Source organism: Coregonus lavaretus, assembly GCF_964263955.1.
Source record: "Coregonus lavaretus genome assembly, contig: HAP1_SCAFFOLD_568, whole genome shotgun sequence".
NCBI classification, from domain to species: Eukaryota; Metazoa; Chordata; class Actinopteri; order Salmoniformes; family Salmonidae; genus Coregonus; species Coregonus lavaretus.
In genome coordinates, this window is record NW_028157357.1 from 1 (window position 1) to 24,570 (window position 24,570).

The 24,570-nt window shown below is 41.1% G+C and overlaps 1 protein-coding gene across 1 annotated transcript; it reads left to right on the forward strand.

Annotated features, from left to right (window-relative positions):
• Positions 1-9,318: 9,318 nt before the first annotated feature.
• LOC311125517 (uncharacterized protein) lies at positions 9,319-20,937 on the forward strand (the record flags this gene model as incomplete). The annotated part of the gene is made up of 12 exons (XM_084199555.1): positions 9,319-9,601; positions 9,829-10,260; positions 10,546-10,965; positions 15,956-16,153; positions 17,026-17,292; positions 18,013-18,270; positions 18,369-18,614; positions 18,862-19,119; positions 19,567-19,911; positions 20,010-20,279; positions 20,505-20,588; positions 20,729-20,937. Coding segments are annotated over 12 exons (3,128 nt in total), but the record flags the coding sequence as incomplete, so codon positions are not given.
• Positions 20,938-24,570: the final 3,633 nt, after the last annotated feature.

Consider the following 24,570-nt stretch of genomic DNA (forward strand, 5'->3'; position numbering starts at 1 on the left):
ATCTGGGGTTACTCTAAATTTCTTCCCTTCACTCCGTGATAACTCTATAAAATCAATTTCCAATTGCTGGAAAGGGTACTTAGCCGGAGGATACTCACCCTGAGGTGCCCTTTGTCTGCCCTGGTGATTATTTTGAGCACAGATAACACATCTTGAACAAAAGTTATTTTTTTAAATAATTAGTAATCCCATATGCAACAAAGTGTTGTCTAATCTGCTCTACCATCCATCCCTCCTTTTGACACATGTCACTGCCCATGTGTCAATATTACCACCTACCTAAACAATCACTTAGGTAATATTGGTAATTTATCATCCAATTGCCATCCCTTGTTTATTTTTGAGACTGTCCCTTGCTTCTTTATTGCTCCTATCTTCCTGATCTCATTACTAAATAAATGATCTAGGTAATAGCTGTTTCGCATTAGATTGTGCCTTCCTCTGATTACTGCAGCTCATTGCATTAATTTAGTTTCAAATACCAACTTGTTGTTTATTAAAGCATAATAAAAATGAAATTTAAATGACAACATTTGATAATAACTCAACTTACTTCTATCCCGTAAAAGTAATCCAAGATTAGTACAATTGACTAGCAACAGGTATCCCTCATTCAGGGAAAGCTCTCTCTCTCTTCTGTTATTTTATGGTTCAAATCATATATATTATTACCAAATTATAATCTTCACACTTTTCACAGTACTATAAATTACCCTCAACTTGGTCAAATAAACTATCTTAAAGTCCTCCTCTCATGCCTTTAGAATTACCAGTGTGGATGATTAATTAACACCAGAAAGTTAAAACAGAGTTCAGAGGCCATTGAAATCATTCAACGAACTGTTCCATCCCATAGTATACTAAACATTACCATCATTCTAAATATTTCATAAATGTTACTTATCCCAAGTGTTCATTAAGTCCTCGTGACATTTATTATCATAAGAAATCATATATACCCTAAACTCAGTCAAAACTGAAAAACTCCATAAGATTCACTGTGTGTGCTCCTTTAAGACTTATCACCTTTGACCTGTTGAAAACCCCCTCAAATCAAAATAACAACCCTTTATAAACATCATACTAGGTGTATTGTTTTTTATTTGAAAAACCCAATTGAAACACAACAACCAAAAATAGCCAGGCCCCACTTAATTTGGTAGCTCACTTTTATGACCTAAATACTGCCTAACTCAACTAAACTGCTCCCCCTATCCCTGGGCAACATTCCAATGAGATAAGCAAATCTCTTTCTCCTGGAAGAGAAATTATACATTTTGTTAACCTTCAATTACCATCAGTAATCTAAAGATGGTAAGTACACACAAAACATGATACAGATATCCCCAGTCCTAACTCATCAATAATCGTTTGTATCAATCTAATTCCTCATAACTAATCCATAAAACCACTCAAAATTCCTCGAGTATACAATGATTATGTTTAATTGATTACCCTTCAGATCATATCCTCTTTAAATCTCACAATGATTATTGAACCCCTAAATCTGCTCCATGTGATCCCATATCAAATGATCCATTATCGTTTATTTTGATCAACACCTTAGGAAAATCTGTTTCCCCTTTTATAGTTCCTGTCACCCTTCTTAATATCATATTTCACTCATTTGCCAATATAATCCCTTACTTCATATAAGTAAGCAGTGATATTTTATTCCAGGCATCTATAAAAAAATAAAAAAATGATACGTTGTCTCCTACTGTCACTTAACATATACTGTAGGGGATTTCCCTCAATCTTGGGAAAAATAAATAAAAACACAAAACTCCCCCCTCAGAACACATCAGATAACTCCACGTATCATTAAATTCACTAAACCTATAAATAACAAACCCATAACCACCTTCCGGTAATCTACTGATTTAAACCTGTTGCATTAATTTATTAAAATATAAACCTTTTGTTTAATAAATCCACTGTTTGCATTGAACACATCTCTCAGTCTCTCTAGGTATTGACTAATAGTCTCACTGTCTCCCTGCTTACACTCGTGGACTTTGGAGAAGTCGGCATGTCTGTGATAATATTCTCTCAGATTATCACAGAGTTGTGCCAATTTATCTCCATAAGCCCCTCCTTCTGCCCACTCTAGAACCCCTGTATTCAGCTTAAAGCTGGCGGTCAGCCCTTCCATATCTCTTCTGAACTGGTGTACCCCCGTCTTAGGGTGGGGTATCCCTTCCACTGCTCTCACTACATCTCTCTGCTTCGTTTACTAAATCCTGGCATTAGGAAATTCTATCCACACACCACCAAAAACGAATAACATATTTGCATACACATAACTAGAAAGCATGAATTTAATACCATTCCTGCTTAAACAATGCAATTAAACATTTCTCATCACCCAATTTCTATTTAACAATGTTTACACAGGAAACCCTGTACAATCTCTATTGCTGACTTTCCATCTAACATTACTTTTCAACATTTCTCAAATCAAATTACCTCTGGTATCAACTAAATTATAGCCACCTCTTATGAAACCCCCAATCTGTCATTGTTTAGAATACAGCAGATATACAGTGGGGAGAACAAGTATTTGATACACTGCAAATTAATTACCATATTTTCCGCACTATAAGGCGCACCGGAGTATAAGCCGCAGCAGCTAAATTGAATGATATTGAATGATGTGTACATATATAAGCCGCACTGGACTATAAGCCGCAGGTGTTTTAATGTTTAATTACCATATGTAAGGGTTCGTGCACAGAGGGGATTGTCGGGAAAGAGAGGGCTGCTTGAGGAAGCTCCCATTTATTAACATTTCAACAAACAAGTTGCATATTTGCATAACGTATTAAAGTGTTACCATTTAGTGCAATAGTAGCTACAGAACATAGACTGTGCTGTGTAAACTGTACTGTATCACATAGTGTTTCAGACACACAAACTTTTCAACACTGCTCTCGTTCTGTCTCTCGTTCTGTCTCTCGTACCACTCTCGGTTCCACTTTTACTTTTGCGCGCTACCTGTCTCACTCTTTTCCGGCCTCCAGCTTTTCCTGCTGGAGCCCGCCGCTTAAAGGTGGGGGGCGCGGACCGGTCATAGAGCCCATAGAGTTAAAGTTGGTGGACTGTAACCTGTAAAATCCATAGATTTAGGAGGTCTTCTAGTGGCCGTTAGCTGTAAAAATCCATAGATTAGCCGCACCGTTATATAAGCCGCAGGGTCGAAAAATTGGAAAAAAGGCCCTTTGTTTCTGGCCTCACTATCTCCCCGAGAGTTGGCCCTCCCTTAAGTTATCTCCCAATCTGCTCTTGGTAAACTGCAAACCTTTTATTGCTTCTGGTTTCATAGGGTATTGCTTCTGATATGGCCTATGATTAGATTTGGGTATCACCTGTACTGGAATTACCCCTTTTATTAATCCTACGTCTGCTGGACCCTGGGACCACAAATGCTCTGGAACTTCTTTTATGTCTGACTCTTGTTGTTCTGTCAACAGGTATTCCTCTCCTCAGTATCTGCTATTCTCATCTAAATGTACTATCTGTGGATGGGCTGTGTTCGGGGAATATCAGTTATTCCCCCCCTTAACAAATCTTGACTATACCAATAACATGGCTCCCCTTCCCCACAGACCACTATATTGTCTCTATGTGTGCTTTCATTCCCCTCTCAGTGGAAATGACGACCACATTCAATTTAGTCATTACATCACATCCTAGTAAATTTCCCGGACACAGCTTAGATATCAGGATGGGTATGGTTGCCTCTCCTCCTGATTGGTCATGTTTTAGGGTTATTGGGGCTGATAACCTTTCAATAAATTGATGTCCAGAGGCAGATCGCACTATGATTTTCTCCCCATCAATCCTGACTCCATCTGGCTTGTCTGTTGCACAGATTGCTGTCCTGCAGGCTCCCGTATCACAAAGGAATTTAATTTTCTTACCCATTACTGTCAATGTCAAATAAGGTTTCTGTTCCTGTTGAAGTGCTAAGTCAATAGTAGCCAATTCAAACACCTCACAATTTGGATCAATGGGTTCCGTAGTCTCCCCCTCACTAGAGTCTACTCTTTCTCCCTCAAGGACTAGTCACGCCTTATCTTCCTCTTCCTCACGCTCAAAGCTGGCAAATAGACGTCTGTTAGGCTTCTCTCTTTTTTTTTTCTTTCCTTTTCCTTTGGGTTTGCATTGAAAGGAGTTATGGCCTGTCTTACCACAGTATCTGCATGGGGCCTCACACTCTCTGGCGAAATGCCCTCCTTTGTTACAGTTGAAGCACCGACCTTCCCCGCTGTAGCCTTCACTTTTCCCTGTGTTTCTGCCTTTACATGCTATTTCCCCAAGAGTGGCCATTAGGTACTCTGCTCCTTTCTGCTCTTTCTTGGCTCTGTCCTGTCTGTTATTCTGCTCATGATGAATTGCATATCGTTTAACCTCAGCTAGCGATGCCACCCACCAGAGTCCTTTTAATGGTTCTGCTTATCTCTGGTCTCATTCCACTGAGGAATGCTAACTTTAATTGCTGATGGTAGGGCGTATAATTCCCCTGTCTCTGGTCTGGTTCGGTATGCCACTGTTTGCGTTAAACACATATTTAACCCTCTCTAAGTACTGGCTGACAGTCTCACTATCCTCTTGTTTACACTCATGTGCTTTAGAGAAGTCTGCATGACGATGGTAATGTTCTCTGAGGCTATTACACAATTCAGTTATTTTCCCAACATACTCTCCGTGATCGGCCCATGGCAAAGTGCCCTCTGGGCATCCCCTGAAACCCACTGCCCTCTAACGGCAGCCCAAACCTTACTATTCCTGTTTTGGGGTGAGTCATTCCTTCTACCGCTCTGGCCACGTCCTCTGTGTTCATGGCCTGTCTGCTAAATGGCATATTATTATTATTATTATTATTATTATTACTGTATACATCTAAGGTTGCTGGGGCCCCTTTCATTCCCCGCCAATAGATTAGGTAAGGCTATCAGTGGGTACTGGCCCCCTCCTACTCTCTCTCTCTCTCACTGCTTCTTTCTCCTTTACACACCTTATGTATCTGTTTAAGCATGGATTCGAGTTTATCTGCGTCCAGACGTCCCTCAAAACCATACCTCTCCCTCCACCTGGTTACATAATGGAGATTTCTTCTATCCCTGGATTCCATAAATCTCTCATCTCCGGTTGACCCTGGGACCTCCTTGGAGGGTTTGCTTCCCATATTGGCAGGACTCTTTGATCGTCCTATACCCAAAACATTGAAAATGTACTTTATGGCTTTTACCAAATTCCTGAATCTCACCTTTATTTGAATTTAGATTACTTCCAACTCTCTAATAATTGTTTTTGTCACTTTAACTGAGTTGTTAGGTATTAAATAATTTTACAATTTAGCTTTTAATGATTTATTCAATCTTTAATTAATTTCTTATGTTTTTTCCTCAAAATAGTCAATTATAATTACTTACTTCCTCACACAACCTATTTTGGTCCCTGTTTTTGGAATGTATTCTTAGATGTGACTTTTGAGCAAATATTAAGTCTCACGCAAGATTATTGGTTAACACTACCGGCAACTTGGAGTTTGTACTAAGACAAATTACGGCTCCAGTTTCATGCAATGGATAGAGTTACTGCTAACCTACAGTTGTTTGTGATTTATAATATTCTATTTCTCACACATGCTATTTTAATTCCTCCTGGTGTACTTTTGACAACCCTCTTTCATATTGTCTCAACACAAGGCTAGTTTATGTTCGGTAATGGCCTCTCTACCCCCCCCCCCCTAAAAACGGGCTACCGGGATGTCGATCCCTTTGTGGATTATTGACGGAACCTCACTACAGCAAATTTTAACTCCATAAATCCTTACTGTAGGTTAGAGTTCAATTCCCCCAAAATCCAATGAATAAAGATTACTGACCTTATTCTTGTTGCTGGGACTCAATTTGGTTGGATCTCGTCACCGTTCCTGTCGTGAACCAGTTCACCGCCGGCCTGGATTAACCCTCAATCTTAGAGGTCAGGACTTTATCCCACGGATTCTAGATCCGCCCGTGCACGGTTTCGGGGTTCCCTGGGACGACAGACAACGGGTGTTGAGATCCGGCTCGAAAGACCAAGCTGTTACGTGAATTTCTATCCCAATGTTTCAAAAATGAACTTATTACTCAGTCTGTATCCCAGAGGTTGGAAATCTCTAATAATCAGACCAAGCAGCCCAGCATACAATCATCAGGCTTTATTCATTGAGAACGTTCTAAAACAAAATGGCCGTACAATCTTTTTATATGCACACGTCAGAGAAAAAAGAAATCCCTCCCCTCTTTAGGCGGGCTGTAGTTTTCCACTGGAAAACTGCTCTCCTGACCATCATGTCACACACACACACACACACACACACACACACACACACACACACACACACAAGCCTAACAGTTTCTCTACTCCCTAAATTCCTCAGTTATCAGTTGCCTATAGACAGTTCTCCTTGTCCTTTGTTGTCTGGCCTAACTCTTACTCACATTGCTAAATAGTAACACAATGTCATAATCTTTACTGGTCCTACACTCACACATTCTAACACATTTCACACAGTTTCAGGGTGTAATAATTAGTCATTAATAATTAATCTATCAAAATGTGTAACTACTTCTTATATCTTTAGCTATGACTGGTTTCATGTGTTCATCCATGTCTGAATCAGCTGTTAATGTCCTTGTTGCAGTTTCTATCCACGGAGGTCTGATCACTCAAAGCAGATCAAGTTCCTGGTGGATCTCCTGTCTCAAGCAGCAGAGTGGGAGGAGCAGACAGGAGAGAAGACACTGAAGCTGGTATCATCAATGTGTACTTACAGCACTTTCCCTTTCTGTGATGATGATGATTATTATGAGAATAAGGAATACCAATGTGATTTCCTGCTGGATCTGTACTCACATATGAAGGACTATGAGACTCAAACAGGCAGGAGTGTCCTTCCAGCATTACAGCCAGTTTACCAGTCAGCCAGTCCTGCAGTCTGGTCCATAGACCTCTCAAAGAGAAAGGCCTCCCTCCTCCTAGAAGTGCTGAAACTCCAACCAGAGAAGAAACCAGTAGAGCTGAAGGGCTGGTCAGATGAAGAGAGTGAAGTGAGGAGTTTCCTTCAGTGTCTGCCCTACATCTCACAGCTGAGGTGAGTTGGATCAGTACAGTTCAGGGATTGTAGTTGTCTGTCCCTGTATTTCCCTTTAGAGAGGATGCGTTTAGCTTTCTGCATTAACTTAATAAACTAAACAGACACATACCGTTTGGAAAATATGCAATCTTTGTAGTCAGGATTTTAAGGAACAATTGAAGTGGATGATGAGTTTAGAAAGATAGTCATTGTATTTTACCCACCATAATGTGACCATCAGAAATGCATATCATATCTCTCACATATTCATCTATTTGTTGTTTAACTGTTCTTGCAGTTTTCCTCCACCACAGGATCAGAGAAGATCTCCTGAAGAGAGGACAAAGAGAGAGAAGATATTCCTACTGAATCTGTGTCTTCAAGCAGCTCTCCATGAGAGAGGAACCATACAAACAACTGTAGAGAAACTGTTGTCACTGTCTGAAGTATATCACAGTCAGAAATGTGATTTCCTGCTGGATCTGTACTCACATGTGAAGGACTATGAGACTCAAACAGGCAGGAGTGTCCTTCCAGCAATACAGCCAGTTTACCAGTCAGCTCCTGCAGTCTGGTCCATAGACCTCTCAAAGAGAAAGGCCTCCCTCCTCCTAGAAGTGCTGAAACTCCAACCAGTTAAGAAACCAGTAGAGCTGAAGGGCTGGTCAGATGAAGAGAGTGAAGTGAGGAGTTTCCTTCAGTGTCTGCCCTACATCTCACAGCTGAGGTGAGTTGGATCCGTACAGTTCAGAGATTGTAGTTGTCTGTCCCTGTATTTCCCTTTAGAGAGGAAGTTTGTAGCTTTCTGCATTAACTTAATAAACTAAATAGACACATACCGTTTGGAAAATATGCAATCTTTGTAGTCAGGATTTTAAGGAACAATTGAATGGATGATGAGTTTATGTCACGCCCTGGCTCTGGGGACACTGTTATGTTGAGCCAGGGTGTGTAGTTCTATGTTTATATTTCTATGTTGGCCTGAGTGACTCCCAATCAGAGGCAACGAGTGTCAGCTGGTGCTGGTTGTCTCTGATTGGGAGCCATATTTAAACTGTGTCTTTCCTTTTGTGGTTGTGGGTTTTTGTTCTGATTTGGTTTGTGTTATACCGTAGACGTCACGTTATCGTTGTTGTTTTGATCGTGTGATCATTCTAAATAAATAATATGTTCACCTTCAACGCTGCGCCTTGGTCCGCTTCATCATGTGTCAACGATCGTGACAGTTTAGAAAGATAGTCATTGTATTTTACCCACCATAATGTGACCATCAGAAATTCAAATATCTCTCACATATTCATCTATTTGTTGTTTAACTTTTCTTGCAGTTTTCGTCCACCACAGGATAAAAGAAGTTCCCCTGAAGAGAGGACAAAGAGAGAGAAGATATTCCTACTGAATCTGTGTCTTCAAGCAGCTCTCCATGAGAGAGGAACCATACAAACAACTGTAGAGAAACTGTTGTCACTGTCTGAAGTATATCACAGTCAGAAATGGGATTTCCTGCTGGATCTGTACTCACATGTGAAGGACTATGAGACTCAAACAGGCAGGAGTGTCCTTCCAGCATTACAGCCAGTTTACCAGTCAGCTCCTGCAGTCTGGTCCATAGACCTCTCAAAGAGAAAGGCCTCCCTCCTCCTAGAAGTGCTGAAACTCCAACCAGGGAAGAAACCAGTAGAGCTGAAGGGCTGGTCAGATGAAGAGAGTGAAGTGAGGAGTTTCCTTCAGTGTCTGCCCTACATCTCACAGCTGAGGTGAGTTGGATCTGTACAGTTCAGAGATTGTAGTTGTCTGTCCCTGTATTTCCCTTTAGAGAGGAAGTTTGTAGCTTTCTGCAGTAACTTAATATACTGAACATACACATACCGTTTAAAAAGATGCAATCTTACTTCGTAGTCAGGATTCTGAGGAACAATTGAAGTGGATGATGAGTTTAGAAAGATAGTCATGTATTTTACCCACCATAATGTGACCATCAGAAATGCATATCATATCTCTCACATATTCATCTATTTGTTGTTTTAACTGTTCTTGCAGTTTTCGTCCACCACAGGATCAGAGAAGATCCCCTGAAGAGAGGACAAAGAGAGAGAAGATATTCCTACTGAATCTGTGTCTTCAATCAGCTCTTTATGAGAGAGGAACCATACAAACAACTGTAGAGAAACTGTTGTCTCTGTCTGAAGTATATCACAGTCAGAAATGGGATTTCCTGCTGGATCTGTACGCACATGTGAAGGACTATGATACTCAAACAGGCAGGAGTGTCCTTCCAGCATTACAGCCAGTTTACCAGTCAGCCAGTCCTGCAGTCTGGTCCATAGACCTCTCAAAGAGAAAGGCCTCCCTCCTCCTAGAAGTGCTGAAACTCCAACCAGAGAAGAAACCAGTAGAGCTGAAGGGCTGGTCAGATGAAGAGAGTGAAGTGAGGAGTTTCCTTCAGTGTCTGCCCTACATCTCACAGCTGAGGTGAGTGGGTTTTCATATAAATGTTTTCTCTTGTAGTTTTCTCATGTTTATGATATAATAATACTATAATAATATCTACATGTTTCAACAAGTTAATTTTGTCCCTTGTTTATCCTCAGTTCAGTATCTGCTAATATCAGAGATTTTTATTTTCTAGTTAAATTGATTTTGTACACATCACATCAGTGTCAGATTGTCTGGATCAGTTTTTACTATCCTTGTTGCAGTTTCTATCCATGGAGGTCTGATCACTCAAAGCGGATCAAGTTCCTGGTGGATCTCCTGTCTCAAGCAGCAGAGTGGGAGGAGCAGACAGGAGAGAAGACACTGAAGCTGGTATCATCAATGTGTACTTACAGCACCTTTCCTTTTCTCAGTGGAGACAATTCTGGACAGAGTGATTTCCTGCTGGATCTGTACTCACATGTGAAGGACTATGAGACTCAAACAGGCAGGAGTGTCCTTCCAGCATTACAGCCAGTTTACCAGTCAGCTCCTGCAGTCTGGTCCATAGACCTCTCAAAGAGAAAGGCCTCCCTCCTCCTAGAAGTGCTGAAACTCCAACCAGAGAAGAAACCAGTAGAGCTGAAGGGCTGGTCAGACGAAGAGAGTGAAGTGAGGAGTTTCCTTCAGTGTCTGCCCTACATCTCACAGCTGAGGTGAGGGAGTTTATCCAACAAGAGTCCATGTGTCATTGAACTGGTGGAGATAGTATTTCTGTTTTTACATCGTCTTTATCTTTTTAATACATGAACATATGAAGATGCTGTAGAAACTCTAATTCAGTAGGAATTGAAATTGAACAAAATTCCAATTCATAGTTGTATTGTTACAGAAAGATGGAGTCATAAAGTGCTATTGGTTTTCAGTTCCCCAACCCTGTTACTCATATCAGTCCTCATTACTCACCTGTATATCATCTGTGTTTTAAACTGTTTGTTCAGATTTCCTCCACTGAAGGATAATATAGAGAGGACAAGGAGAGAGAATATATTCCTACTGAATCTGTGTCTTCAAGCAGCTCTCCATGAGAGAGGAACCATACAAACAACTGTAGAGAAAGTGTTTTCACTGTCTGAAGTATATCACAGTCAGAAATGGGATTTCCTGCTGGATCTGTACTCACATGTGAAGGACTATGAGACTCAAACAGGCAGGAGTGTCCTTCCAGCATTACAGCCAGTTTACCAGTCAGCCAGTCCTGCAGTCTGGTCCATAGACCTCTCAAAGAGAAAGGCCTCCCTCCTCCTAGAAGTGCTGAAACTCCAACCAGAGAAGAAACCAGTAGAGCTGAAGGGCTGGTCAGATGAAGAGAGTGAAGTGAGGAGTTTCCTTCAGTGTCTGCCCTACATCTCACAGCTGAGGTGAGTCTGAACAGGTGTGGTGGTTAGTGATTATGTGATGCTAGTGATTATTATCTTGTAGAAACATTGTAATATGAAACTTCAAGTGTTGGTGAATCTGGTAACATTTATCCCCTGATTTCCTGACTTAACAGATGTTGCATTACTAAATGTCACACATACATCATGTGAATCTCTAAAATTAAATACTTTTACATATAATCAAAGCACATTATGTAAATGTATAACTACTTCATATATCTTTAGCTATGACTGGTTTCATGTGTTCATCCATGTCTGAATCAGCTGTTACTGTCCTTGTTGCAGTTTCCATTCATTCTGGTCTGAACACTCAAAGCGGATCAAGTTCCTGGTGGATCTCCTGTCTCAAGCAGCAGAGTGGGAGGAGCAGACAGGAGAGAAGACACTGAAGCTGGTATCATCAATGTGTACTTACAGCACCTTTCCTTTTCTCTATGGAGACAATTCTAAACAGAGTGATTTCCTGCTGGATCTGTACTCACATGTGAAGGACTATGAGACTCAAACAGGCAGGAGTGTCCTTCCAGCATTACAGCCAGTTTACCAGTCAGCCAGTCCTGCAGTCTGGTCCATAGACCTCTCAAAGAGAAAGGCCTCCCTCCTCCTAGAAGTGCTGAAACTCCAACCAGAGAAGAAACCAGTAGAACTGAAGGGCTGGTCAGATGAAGAGAGTGAAGTGAGGAGTTTCCTTCAGTGTCTGCCCTACATCTCACAGCTGAGGTGAGTCTGAACATGTGTGGTGGTTAGTGATTATGTGATGCTAGTGATTATTGTCTTGTAGAAACATTGTAATATACAACTTCAAGTGTTGGTGAATCTGGTAACATTTATACTCAGATTTCCTGCCATAACAAATGTTGCATTACTAAATGTCACACGGATATTGTGAATTTTTCTACATTTTGTGATGCTAGACATTTGTCTTTTAGAAATCTTGTGAATTTTATGTTTGAGATGTTTTGTAACATGAAACCTGAAAGTTTATACTCAGAATACCTCATCTACAAAACCAAATGTCCTGCATATTATGGAACTTTCTCTGTGACATGGTATTACGTGTCCATATGACAGGCATGTATTCATGTACAGTGAGGTCAAAGTATTGGGACATTGACACATTTTTGTTTTGGCACATTTATTTTGGCTCTGTGCTCCAGCACTTTGGATTTTAAATGATTCAACTACAATGAGGTTAAAGTGCAGACTGTCAGCTTTAATTGGAGGGTATCTTCATCCATATCAGGTGAACTGTTTCGAAATTACAGCACTTTTTGTAGAAGTCCCCCCATTTTAGGGACCCAAAAGTATTTGGGCATATTCACTTATGTGTATTAAAGTATTCCACAGATTATTTAGTGTCCAATAGAAATGAATGTTAAATAATGTATTGTGTTTTATTGTAAATAAGAACAGAATATGTTTCTAAACACTTCTACATTAATGTGGATGCTTCCATGATCTCGGATAATCCTGAATGAATCATGAAATAATGATGAGTGGGAAGGTTACAGAGGCATAAATATTATACCCTCCAAAGACAATGCTAACCCCTCCCTGTTATTGTAATGGTGAGAGGTTAGCATGTCTTGGGGGTATGATATAAAATGCTAACCCCTACCTGTTATTGTAAATTCTTGACAAAAACATTCTAATTGAATCCAGTTTAATTCCAGGTTATCCCCTTATTTCCTGACATAACAAATGTTGCATTACTAAATGTCACACATACATCATGTGAATGTCTCTAAAAGTAAATACTTTTACATATAATCAAAGCACATTATGTAAATGTATAACTACTTCATATATCTTTAGCTATGACTGGTTTCATGTGTTCATCCATGTCTGAATCAGCTGTTACTGTCCTTGTTGCAGTTTCCGTCCATGGAGGTCTGATCACTCAAAGCAGATCAAGTTCCTGGTGGATCTCCTGTCTCAAGCAGCAGAGTGGGAGGAGCAGACAGGAGAGAAGACACTGAAGCTGGTATCATCAGTGTGGACTTACAGCACCTTTCCTTTTCTCAGTGGAGACAATTCTAAACAGAGTGATTTCCTGCTGGATCTGTACTCACATGTGAAGGACTATGAGACTCAAACAGGCAGGAGTGTCCTTCCAGCATTACAGCCAGTTTACCAGTCAGCTCCTGCAGTCTGGTCCATAGACCTCTCAGAGAGAAAGGCCTCCCTCCTCCTAGAAGTGCTGAAACTCCAAACAGAGAAGAAACCAGTAGAGCTGAAGGGCTGGTCAGATGAAGAGAGTGAAGTGAGGAGTTTCCTTCAGTGTCTGCCCTACATCTCACAGCTGAGGTGAGTCTGAACATGTGTGGTGGTTAGTGATTATGTGATGCTAGTGATTATTATCTTGTAGAAATGTTGTAATATAAATCTTCAAGTGTTGGTGAATCTGGTAACATTTATACTCAGATTTCTTGACATAACAAATGTTGCATTACTAAATGTCACACAGATATTGTGAATTTTTCTACATTTTGTGATGCTAGACATTTGTCTTTTAGAAATCTTGTGAATTTTATGTTTGAGACGTTTTGTAACATGAAACCTGAAAGTTTATACTCAGAATACCTAATCTACAAAACCAAATGTCCTGCATATTATGGAACTTTCTCTGTGACATGGTATTACGTTTCCATATGACAGGCATGTATTCATGTACAGTGAGGTCAAAGTATTGGGACATTGACACATTTTATTTTGGCACATTTATTTTGTCTCTGTACTCCAGCACTTTGGATTTTAAATGATTCAACTACAATGAGGTTAAAGTGCAGACTGTCAGCTTTAATTGGAGGGTATCTTCATCCATATCGGGTGAACTGTTTCGAAATTACAGCACTTTTTGTAAAAGTCCCCCCATTTTAGCGAACCAAAAGTATTTGGGCATATTCACTTATGTGTATTAAAGTATTCCACAGATTATTTAGTGTCCAATAGAAATGAATGTTAAATAATGTATTGTGTTTTATTGTAAATAAGAACAGAATATGTTTCTAAACACTTCTACATTAATGTGGATGCTTCCATGATCTCGGATAATCCTGAATGAATCGTGAATAATGATGAGTGGGAAGGTTACAGAGGCATAAATATTATACCTTCCAAAGACAACGCTAACCCCTACCTGTTATTGTAATGGTGAGAGGTTAGCATGTCTTGGGGGTATGATATAAAATGCTAACCCCTCCCTGTTATTGTAATGGTGAGAGGTTAGCATGTCTTGGGGGTATGATATAAAATGCTAACCCCAACCTGTTATTGTAATGGTGAGAGGTTAGCATGTCTTGGGGGTATGATATAAAATGCTAACCCCTACCTGTTATTGTAAATTCTTGACAAAAACATTCTAATTGAATCCAGTTTAATTCCAGGTTATCCCCTGATTTCCTGACATAACAAATGTTGCATTACTAAATGTCACACATACATCATGTGAATGTTTCTAAAAGTAAATACTTTTACATATAATCAAAGCACATTATGTGAATGTATAACTACTTCATATATCTTTAGCTATGACTGGTTTCATGTGTTCATCCATGTCTGAATCAGCTGTTACTGTCCTTGTTGCAGTTTCTGTCCATGGAGGTCTGTTCACTCAAAGCGGATCAAGTTCCTGGTGGATCTCCTGTCTCAAGCAGCAGAGTGGGAGGAGCAGACAGGAGAGAAGACACTGAAGCTGGTATCATCAGTGTGGACTTACAGCACCTTTCCTTTTCCCTATGGAGACAATTCTGAACAGTGTGATTTCCTGCTGGATCTGTACTCACATGTGAAGGACTATGAGACTCAAACAGGCAGGAGTGTCCTTCCAGCATTACAGCCAGTTTACCAGTCAGCTCCTGCAGTCTGGTCCATAGACCTCTCAAAGAGAAAGGCCTCCCTCCTCCTAGAAGTGCTGAAACTCCAACCAGAGAAGAAACCAGTAGAGCTGAAGGGCTGGTCATATGAAGAGAGTGAAGTGAGGAGTTTCCTTCAGTGTCTGCCCTACATCTCACAGCTGAGGTGAGTCTGAACATGTGTGGTGGTTAGTGATTATGTGATGCTAGTGATTATTATCTTGTAGAAACATTGTAATATAACTCTTCAAGTGTTGGTGAATCTGGTAACATTTATACTCAGATTTCCTGACATAACAAATGTTGCATTACTAAATGTCACACATACATCATGTGAATGTCTCTAAAAGTAAATACTTTTACATATAAACATAGCACGTTATGTAAATGTATAACTACTTCATATATCTTTAGCTATGACTGGTTTCATGTGTTCATCCATGTCTGAATCAGCTGTTACTGTCCTTGTTGCAGTTTCCGTCCATGGAGGTCTGATCACTCAAAGCGGATCAAGTTCCTGGTGGATCTCCTGTCTCAAGCAGCAGAGTGGGAGGAGCAGACAGGAGAGAAGACACTGAAGCTGGTATCATCAGTGTGGACTTACAGCACCTTTCCTTTTCTCAGTGGAGACAATTCTGAACAGAGTGATTTCCTGCTGGATCTATACTCACATGTGAAGGACTATGAGACTCAAACAGGCAGGAGTGTCCTTCCAGCATTACAGCCAGTTTACCAGTCAGCTCCTGCAGTCTGGTCCATAGACCTCTCAGAGAGAAAGGCCTCCCTCCTCCTAGAAGTGCTGAATCTCCAACCAGAGAAGAAACCAGTGGAGCTGGAGGACTGGTCAGATGAAGAGAGTGAAGTGAGGAGTTTCCTTCAGTGTCTGCCCTACATCTCACAGCTGAGGTGAGTGTTTTTTTCAGAGATGTGTCATATTGTACCAGCTATTTATCTTGTTAATAAGACATCTGTTTATCCAAATCACTCCATTAGTCTTTTTTTTACATTCTGCCATGTAAACATTATTATTTGTCTGTGGGTGATTCCTCTGCATGACTTAACCAGAGAATCTAGGATAACATGTAGTAACAATGTTTCTCTGTCTTCTCATTCAGGTTGTTTGTTGGTGATGATAAAGAGGCCTGGCCAGTTCTGTCTAAACTCAGTGTTGCTGCAGCTGAGTATGATACAGAGACAGGAGAAAATATCTTAAAGACATTATCCTCCATGTGCAGATACACATATGATGATGATGATGATGATGATGATGATGGTTATGATCCATTTAGAGAGAGTGATCTCCTGCTGGATCTGTACTCACATGTGAAGGACTATGAGACTCAAACAGGCAGGACTGTCCTTCCAGCATTACAGCCAGTTTACCAGTCAGCTCCTGCAGTCTGGTCCATAGACCTCTCAAAGAGAAAGGCCTCCCTCCTCCTAGAAGTGCTGAAACTCCAACCAGAGAAGAAACCAGTAGAGCTGAAGGGCTGGTCAGATGAAGAGAGTGAAGTGAGGAGTTTCCTTCAGTGTCTGCCCTACATCTCACAGCTGAGGTGAGTCTGAACATGTGTGGTGGTTAGTGATTATGTGATGCTAGTGATTATTGTCTTGTAGAAACATTGTAATATACAACTTCAAGTGTTGGTGAATCTGGTAACATTTATACTCAGATTTCTTGACATAACAAATGTTGCATTACTAAATGTCACACAGATATTGTGAATTTTTCTTAAATTTTGTGATGTTAGAAATGTGTCTTTTAGAAATCTTGTGAATTTTATCTTTGAGACGTTTTGTAACATGAAACCTGAAAGTGTATACTCAGAATACCTAATCTAATCAAGGTATATTAGTGTTTTATATTTCATTAATCTTTAACAAATGTTGTTCTTCCACTTTGACATTACAGAGTATTTTGAGTAATTTCTTGACAAAAACATTCTAATTGATTCCATTTTAATTCCAGGTTGTAACACAATAAAAAGTATGTAAGGGGATTGAATACTAATGCAAGGCACTGTATGTACAAACATTGCTGTAACTTTAACCTCATAGTCAATGTATCATGTCAAAGTGCTGGAGTACAGAGCCAAAACAACAAAAAATGTGTCACTGTCCCAATACTTTTGGACTGTCTCCTAAATGTCTGATTTCATGTCCCCCCCATGTTCTGCTGTTTCAGCTGTGATGATGACAGGTTCTTCCAGAGGCTGTGTGAATCCGTCCCTGTGAGGTCCAGAGAGGAGGACCAGCAGTTGGCCTCTCTCCTCCAGGCCTTGGGCTCCACCCTGTCACTGGGAGGAGAGTTACCCAGGAAAACCTGCAGGTCTGTGGGGAGAGTCCTGGGTCTCTGTGCCTCCAGAGTGGACCTCACTCTTACCCCCAGCAAGATCTCTCTCCAAGGAGCCTTACTTATTGTGAGACATGAGTCAAAGCTACACAAGCTCAGGTATGTTCAGTAAGACAGCTTTTACAGGTGTTGGGTTCTAACTTGAAACAATCCTTATTCATGTTACCATATTAGAACTGGGTGAATGCAAATCTACTGGGGGAGAAAGGGGAAAGATGACATTCTGTCAGAACATGTCATTGTTAAATCTCATGTATCCTATGGAGAGGAGAAGGGTAATCTCATGTATCCTATGGAGAGGAGAAGGGTAATCTCATGTATCCTATGGAGAGGAGAAGGGTAATCTCATGTATCCTATGGAGAGGAGAAGGGTAATCTCATGTATCCTATGGAGAGGAGAAGGGTAATCTCATGTATCCTATGGAGAGGAGAAGGGTAACCGTCTGGTTTCAGTGTAGGACAGCCGTGAGTTAGGGAGGAGGGAGGAGTTCGGGCCGAGGTCAGGTCAGATGAAGTGAGGAGGAACAGTCCCCACTTCAGTTCCTGCCTAGCAACAGAGATGTATTGGCTGTCCAGAGGTGCAAGGAAGAGACTCCGCCTAAATATATGTGCTTGTGTAAACATGTCTTGGTCCTTTCAGCTGTTTGACCCAGTGAGTGAATAAACCTGGTTTGAGCATGGACTAGTTGTCCGTTAGGTTCTGACAAACAGAGTGAAGAACTTACACTGGTCTATTGAATAGTTTATTTTCCTGTTGAGCATTTTATCTGACAAGGTTTCTCTGTTTAAAGTGACTTGAGTTTTGTCTTTTCCTTCCAGGCTGAATGTGGGCATGGCAGTGAAACTGTCCAGACTGGTTAGGAGGACAGGGAGAGGTGCTACTCCACTGACTGTCCCAGAGCTCTCCCTGGTCCTAAAGAGCAACCAGCCACCAGAGAGAGTGTTATCCAGGGCTCTGAGTAGTGTGGCATCCCTGCTGAGACTCTGGAGGGTTCAGTGTCTGGACCTGACTGACTTCTGGATCCAGGGTCACTCTCTCATCACACTGCTGTGTCACCAGGGACCTCTCTCTCTCAGGTCAGTCTGAAGCTGATGTTTTTTAGAAGTAGAAATAGTAACTTCATTCATGTGTTTTTCTTCATATTTCTGACTGCCTTTATGTTCCAACCTCCTAGACTGAACTCAGACACTCTGCAGCAGCTGACTGTAGTTGTGTATGAAGCTCAGGACAAGGACTTGACTCAGTGGTTCCTGGAGAAGGTTGGTGGAGACCTGACCTCCTGCAGGCTGGACCTGGAAGTGCTTCTCTCTCTGCTGCAGCATTCAACCCACAACATCACTGTGGACCTCAGGAAGAACAGGCTCCTAGAGAAGAACATCTCAGATCTTCTCCCCTTTCTGAGAAGGGTTATATTCAAGAGGTGGGAGAACTTCTTTCTCTATTCAGACTTTCTAGAAAGAAGAACATAACTATTTATATCCAGTGACATGTTGTTCTGAGTGATCCTCTGTAATATCATTAGGGTTTTATTGAAGAGGTGAGAGATCTTTATTCAATATTTACAGACTTTAATTATTAATGTCCTGTCCAGCCAGTTGTTGCTATGTGAGTTATCCTTTATAAAACCTTGACATAACCACAACAATCCATTCTCCATGTTTGTTCAGGTCCAGTTCCAGCTTTGTAAAGTCCACCATCAGACAGATCTATGACAGCAGAGCCAGTGACTGTGTGTCCAGTTTGTTGAGGTCTTCAGACCATTGGATCAACCTGAACAGCAGAGAGCTGGACAGAGTGGACTGTACTGCTCTGTGTTTTACCCTGCAGCACTGCCACCAAGTCAAAGTCAACCTGCTGTGGACCTCCATACCACCGGGGGAGATAGAGAGCATCCTGCCTCTTCTGGACAGAGTCTCCCAACTCAGGTTTAGTTGGCTCTCTTTAACCCTGCTAGAATTGATATGAGGCTTTCCATTTTCTGACTGATGTAACCACTAACCCTAACCTTAGTCTAATGCACTTAACCTTAACCTCACCTAGGGGTGGAATTGAAGGGGAACGCCTGGGAGTTGACATGACAAACAGAGTTGTAGTGTGTTCATCAGTGTTTTAATGTGTGATGGTGTTTAAATAAGTCTCTGTCTGTCTCTCTCTCTTTCTCTCTCTTTCTCTCTCTTTCTCTCTCGCTCTCTGTCTCTCTCTGTCTCTCTCTCTCTCTCTCTCTCTGTCTCTCTCTCTCTCTGTCTCTCTCTCTCTGTCTCTCTCTCCCTGTCTTTCTCTCTCTCTGTCTCTCTCTCTCTCTCTGTTTTTTTCTCTGTCTCTCTCTCTCTCTCTCTCTCTCTCTCTCTCTCTCTCTCTCTCTCTCTCTGTAGTGTTGACAGGAGGTTACTGCTGAGTTTCCTCCAGTGCTGTGCTGCCTCTCCGATCCAGCAGGGGGCACCACCACCACCACCACCAACAGCAGTATGGCTGCTCAGGTCTCTGCACTACAGGCTGGACTTCTCCTGCTCCTCCTCTGTGGACCTGTCAGCTCAGGACCAGGAGGAGGCTCTGTGTCTGACCACTGACCACTGCAGGGCCATCCACTCTGTTCTGAAGCAGAACCAACACAGCACCCAGCTGGTCCAGAACCAGGTGCAGATCATCCTAAGAGACTGTGAGGTGGAGGACAGAGCACTGAGGGAGCTGCTTCCCATCCTGCATATTGTCAAGCTGAGGTTAGACACACAAAGACAAACATTTAACCAACTAGTTCATCAGTAGGAGTTAGACCTACTCTGTGTCATAATGTTATCTCTGCCTCTTGTCCTGTCAGCCCCAGCAAAGCTCTGCTACGTCAGCTGCTGGACCTTGTGTGTGAGGGGATTGAAGAGGGGGTGCTGAGGCACGCAGAGTCCCTGTGCAGAGCCCTGGATGGAGAGCTGGACCTCAGTGAGACCAGGCTGGACCAGAAGGCCTGTGGATCTCTGGCCCTGGTTCTGGAACACTCAGAGGGGCTGTCAGAACTGGACCTCAGCCACTGTCAACTCACAGACCACCACCTACAGCCCCTGATCACACACCTGCACAAAGTACAAGTCCTGGAGTGAGTGGCTTTCACTGTGTGTGTGTGTGTGTGTGTGTGTGTGTGTGTGTGTGTGACTACATGACAAATTCCTGATCACTCGTGTTCTCTCTCTGTCTCTGTCTCTGTCTCTCTCTGTCTCTGTCTCTCTCTGTCTCTCTCTGTCTCTCTCTGTCTCTCTCTCTCTCTCTGTCTCTGTCTCTGTCTCTGTCTCTGTCTCTGTCTCTGTCTCTCTCTCTCTCGTAGCCTGAGTCACAATGACATCACTGATGCTCTGACTGACAAAATACTCCAACTGGTCTCCACCAACACTTCAATACACACCGTACGGTAAGGGTGTGTGTGACGGTGAGCAGAGCATGTGTGAGATCATATGGGTGTGTCTGTTGCTGGGAGCAACTGTTGGAGGATGGAGATCTGTTGTCTAATGTTCTAATAGTGATTAATAATAGTAATGTTCTTCTCTACAGACTCTTCAACAACAGAATCCAGGACAGAAGACCCTTCCTGACAGACAAGAGGTTTGAGATCTGGTGAAGATAATGTTGTATAATGACAGTATAATGTGGTCAATGTAGAAGGCTGGTTTGAGATCTGGTGAAGATAATGTTGTATAATGACAGTATAATGTGGTCAATGTATATAGAAGGCTGGTTCAAAATCACACTGATTGATCTGAGTCCAGAAAAACAGTCTTAGGGACAGGAATGTATCATCTGGTGGACAGACGTCTTACATGTGTTGTCACTCAGGTCCTTAAAAACACAGGAACATGTGTATTATAACTGTAGGATAGGAATATGTAGTTGTATTTACCACTAACAGTTTGTGTGTAAATACTTTAAATATTCATACATTATTTTGTATCTAATTTTTTTTAAAGAAGTGATTGGTATACCTTGTTTTATTAATATGTGTTAAGCTTTATGCAAATCTTACTTGATGCTTCTTGTGATCAGTCAATTTGTGACACTCCTTCAGAAGGATCTTAATAGTGTAGTTTTTATCAGATTGCTGTGAATGTGTTCTACTGTTGCAGTGTGATACTAATACATGAGTTTCTGTTGCTGTCTAAGTTGTAGGTCAACTACATGGTACTGTAATACTGTTAGACAGACATACAGTAGGTCAACTACATGGTACTGTAATACTGTTAGACAGACATACAGTAGGTCAACTACATGGTACTGTAATACTGTTAGACAGACATACAGTAGGTCAACTACATGGTACTGTAATACTGTTAGACAGACATACAGTAGGTCAACTACATGGTACTGTAATACTGTTAGACAGACATACAGTAGGTCAACTACATGGTACTGAAATACTGTTAGACAGACATACAGTAGGTCAACTACATGGTACTGTAATACTGTTAGACAGACATACAGTAGGTCAACTACATGGTACTGTAATACAGTTAGACAGACATACAGTAGGTCAACTACATGGTACTGTAATACTGTTAGACAGACATACAGTAGGTCAACTACATAGTACTGTAATACTGTTAGACAGACATACAGTAGGTCAACTACATGGTACTGTAATACTGTTAGACAGACATACAGTAGGTCAACTACATGGTACTGTAATACTGTTAGACAGACATACAGTAGGTCAACTACATGGTACTGTAATACTGTTAGACAGACATACAGTAGGTCAACTACATGGTACTGTAATACTGTTAGACAGACATACAGTAGGTCAACTACATGGTACTGTAATACTGTTAGACAGACATACAGTAGGTCAACTACATGGTACTGTAATACTCTGTTAGACAGACATACAGTAGGTCAACTACATGGTACTGTAATACTGTTAGACAGACATACAGTAGGTCAACTACATGGTACTGTAATACTGTTAGACAGACATACAGTAGGTCAACTACATGGTACTGTAATACTGTTAGACAGACATACAGTAGGTCAACTACATGGTACTGTAATACAGTTAGACAGACATACAGTAGGTCAACTACATGGTACTGTAATACTGTTAGACAGACATACAGTAGGTCAACTACATGGTACTGTAATACTGTTAGACAGACATACAGTAGGTCAACTACATGGTACTGTAATACTGTTAGACAGACATACAGTAGGTCAACTACATGGTACTGTAATACAGTTAGACAGACATACAGTAGGTCAACTAGTGTAAATCATGTATAAACTACTGTGTTACTATATCAACAGAACTGGTTGCTACAGCTGCAACAGTTCAATCATGTATAAACTACTGTCTTATCAACAGACCCATTAAAGACATTCTCTGATACTTTTGTATACTTTTTAGACAGTAGCGCTGAAAGTAGCACTCAGGAGCCACAAGTGGTCCCCGATAATTGCATACTATGTCACATATGTGCAGATATGTGCACCACATCATTGGTCTCCCTCTCTCGCTCTGCTGGGTAGGCCTCTTGCTAGCTGTCATTCAAATGTGAGGGGCTGAAGCTCATTGGCTAGAACTCAAACGGCAAAGGGGCTGGCTCATGTGGGGGGAAATGTAGGGGAAAAGGTGTGGCACAGCTTGAAGAAAAGTCGCTTTCAAACTAGGGATTTTATTGCTAATTGAGGTAAGACCGTATTTCTGCTCATAGATTATACATGTAAGAACTACACATTGAAACATCCAGCCCAAAGTGGGAGGTTAAAAAAATAATTTCTTAGTCTCCAAACTACCGGAGCATGTCTTTAAACCCCCCTAGAGTCTATTGATACAACTAGGCATCAATCTAAGTAACAGAATAAAAACATCCCTGTCAAAATCCATCAGTTTATGATAGAGATATGCATGGGCTGCGTCTCAATCCACCACATGCACCAATGGCAGCCTTCCGCATCTGAGGAGACGTCTGTAGCGTCCAAACAAGATGGTGTTCTCTGTCTAAGTAACAGAATAACAATAAAAAGGGGTATAATATGTGTAAATATGTATATATATATTTTTCCTGAGCTTTCTAATATCCACTAGATATAGGACAGACACTTCCAAACCTTATTCCTTATGATTTATTTTTTGACTGTCTTTTTTTGCCATTTATTAATGTGTTGTTCAAAGCGTTTCTATGGGCTATAGTAGTAAAGGACTATTTCAATTTTTATCAAATACATTTTTTACATATTTGTTTTTATACCTAAAGGGGTCCTAAAATTCCAAATCAAATAGCTAAATGATCTTTGGTAAGAACATCTTAAAACAATTCCATATGTAAGCTTAGAACCTTCAATGTGCCAATGTGTTTGTACTTGTCTCTATACAAATAAAAGAAAACCAAACATGTATGATGCTTTCTTTTCTGATATTAAACAGACAAACCTCCCAAAAGTTTACTGTTTTGACTGGGTAAATGACGCATCTCCCTCTGGCACGCCCATCTCGGGATAGCCGGGCCCCGCCCATTTACCAGGATGCACCAAATTAGGTCAATGACGTCAACGGAATCTCCTTTTGGAACGTTCCATTTCTTGGGAACGGCAACTTCGAAGTTCTAACTTGTTATCTTTACCGATAAATGCATAGATGTATGTTTATGAACTGATATTATGTTGATATCCTCACCCTTTCCTCGTCAGATGGTGAGCAAGCCTAGAAAACCCCTGCAAACTGTCAGTTGGCATTCAAACTTCCAGCAACTAGAAAGAACATGAGAGACACTAGACACATCATTAAGATTATAATTCCTATAGCTTTTAATAGACCGACCAACCGAGCAGCTTCATTCATCATGCATGAATGAAATTATAGTCATTGCCCGGGACTAAACTAACTTGGGCATGTTCGCTGAGCAGGACCCAACGGTTTTTAACGTTCCGGTAGATATAGGCCTCTGCTATGAACAAACATGTCTCTCTGACATTTAGAATAAGAAATCAGGTCGGCTCTATATGTGGTAACTATATCTGAAACATTCGACAACGTTTGGCGACTGAACTTTGCTTTGGGGTATATTCATCAGGAAACAAACGGAAACAAACCGGACGAAACAGGGAGGGACTAACCTGAACTTGTCCAGTGAGAAACGCTCGTTTTTGTTGTAAACGTTTAGCTACGATGTGCACGATTGAATACACCCCTGGAAAGTATGAGACAGCGCTCCTGTTGGTGATTAGTACATTAAAACCACGTTCAGTAGCCAAACGTTGTCGAAATGTTGCCGATAGAAATGCCATGAATAGAGCGGAAGTGATTCCTTATTCTAAATGTCTGAGGCATGTTTGTCCTACAGTGTATTTCTATCTGAACGTTCCAAAACGTTGCTTCTTGCTGAACGCGCCCCAATAATGTTTTT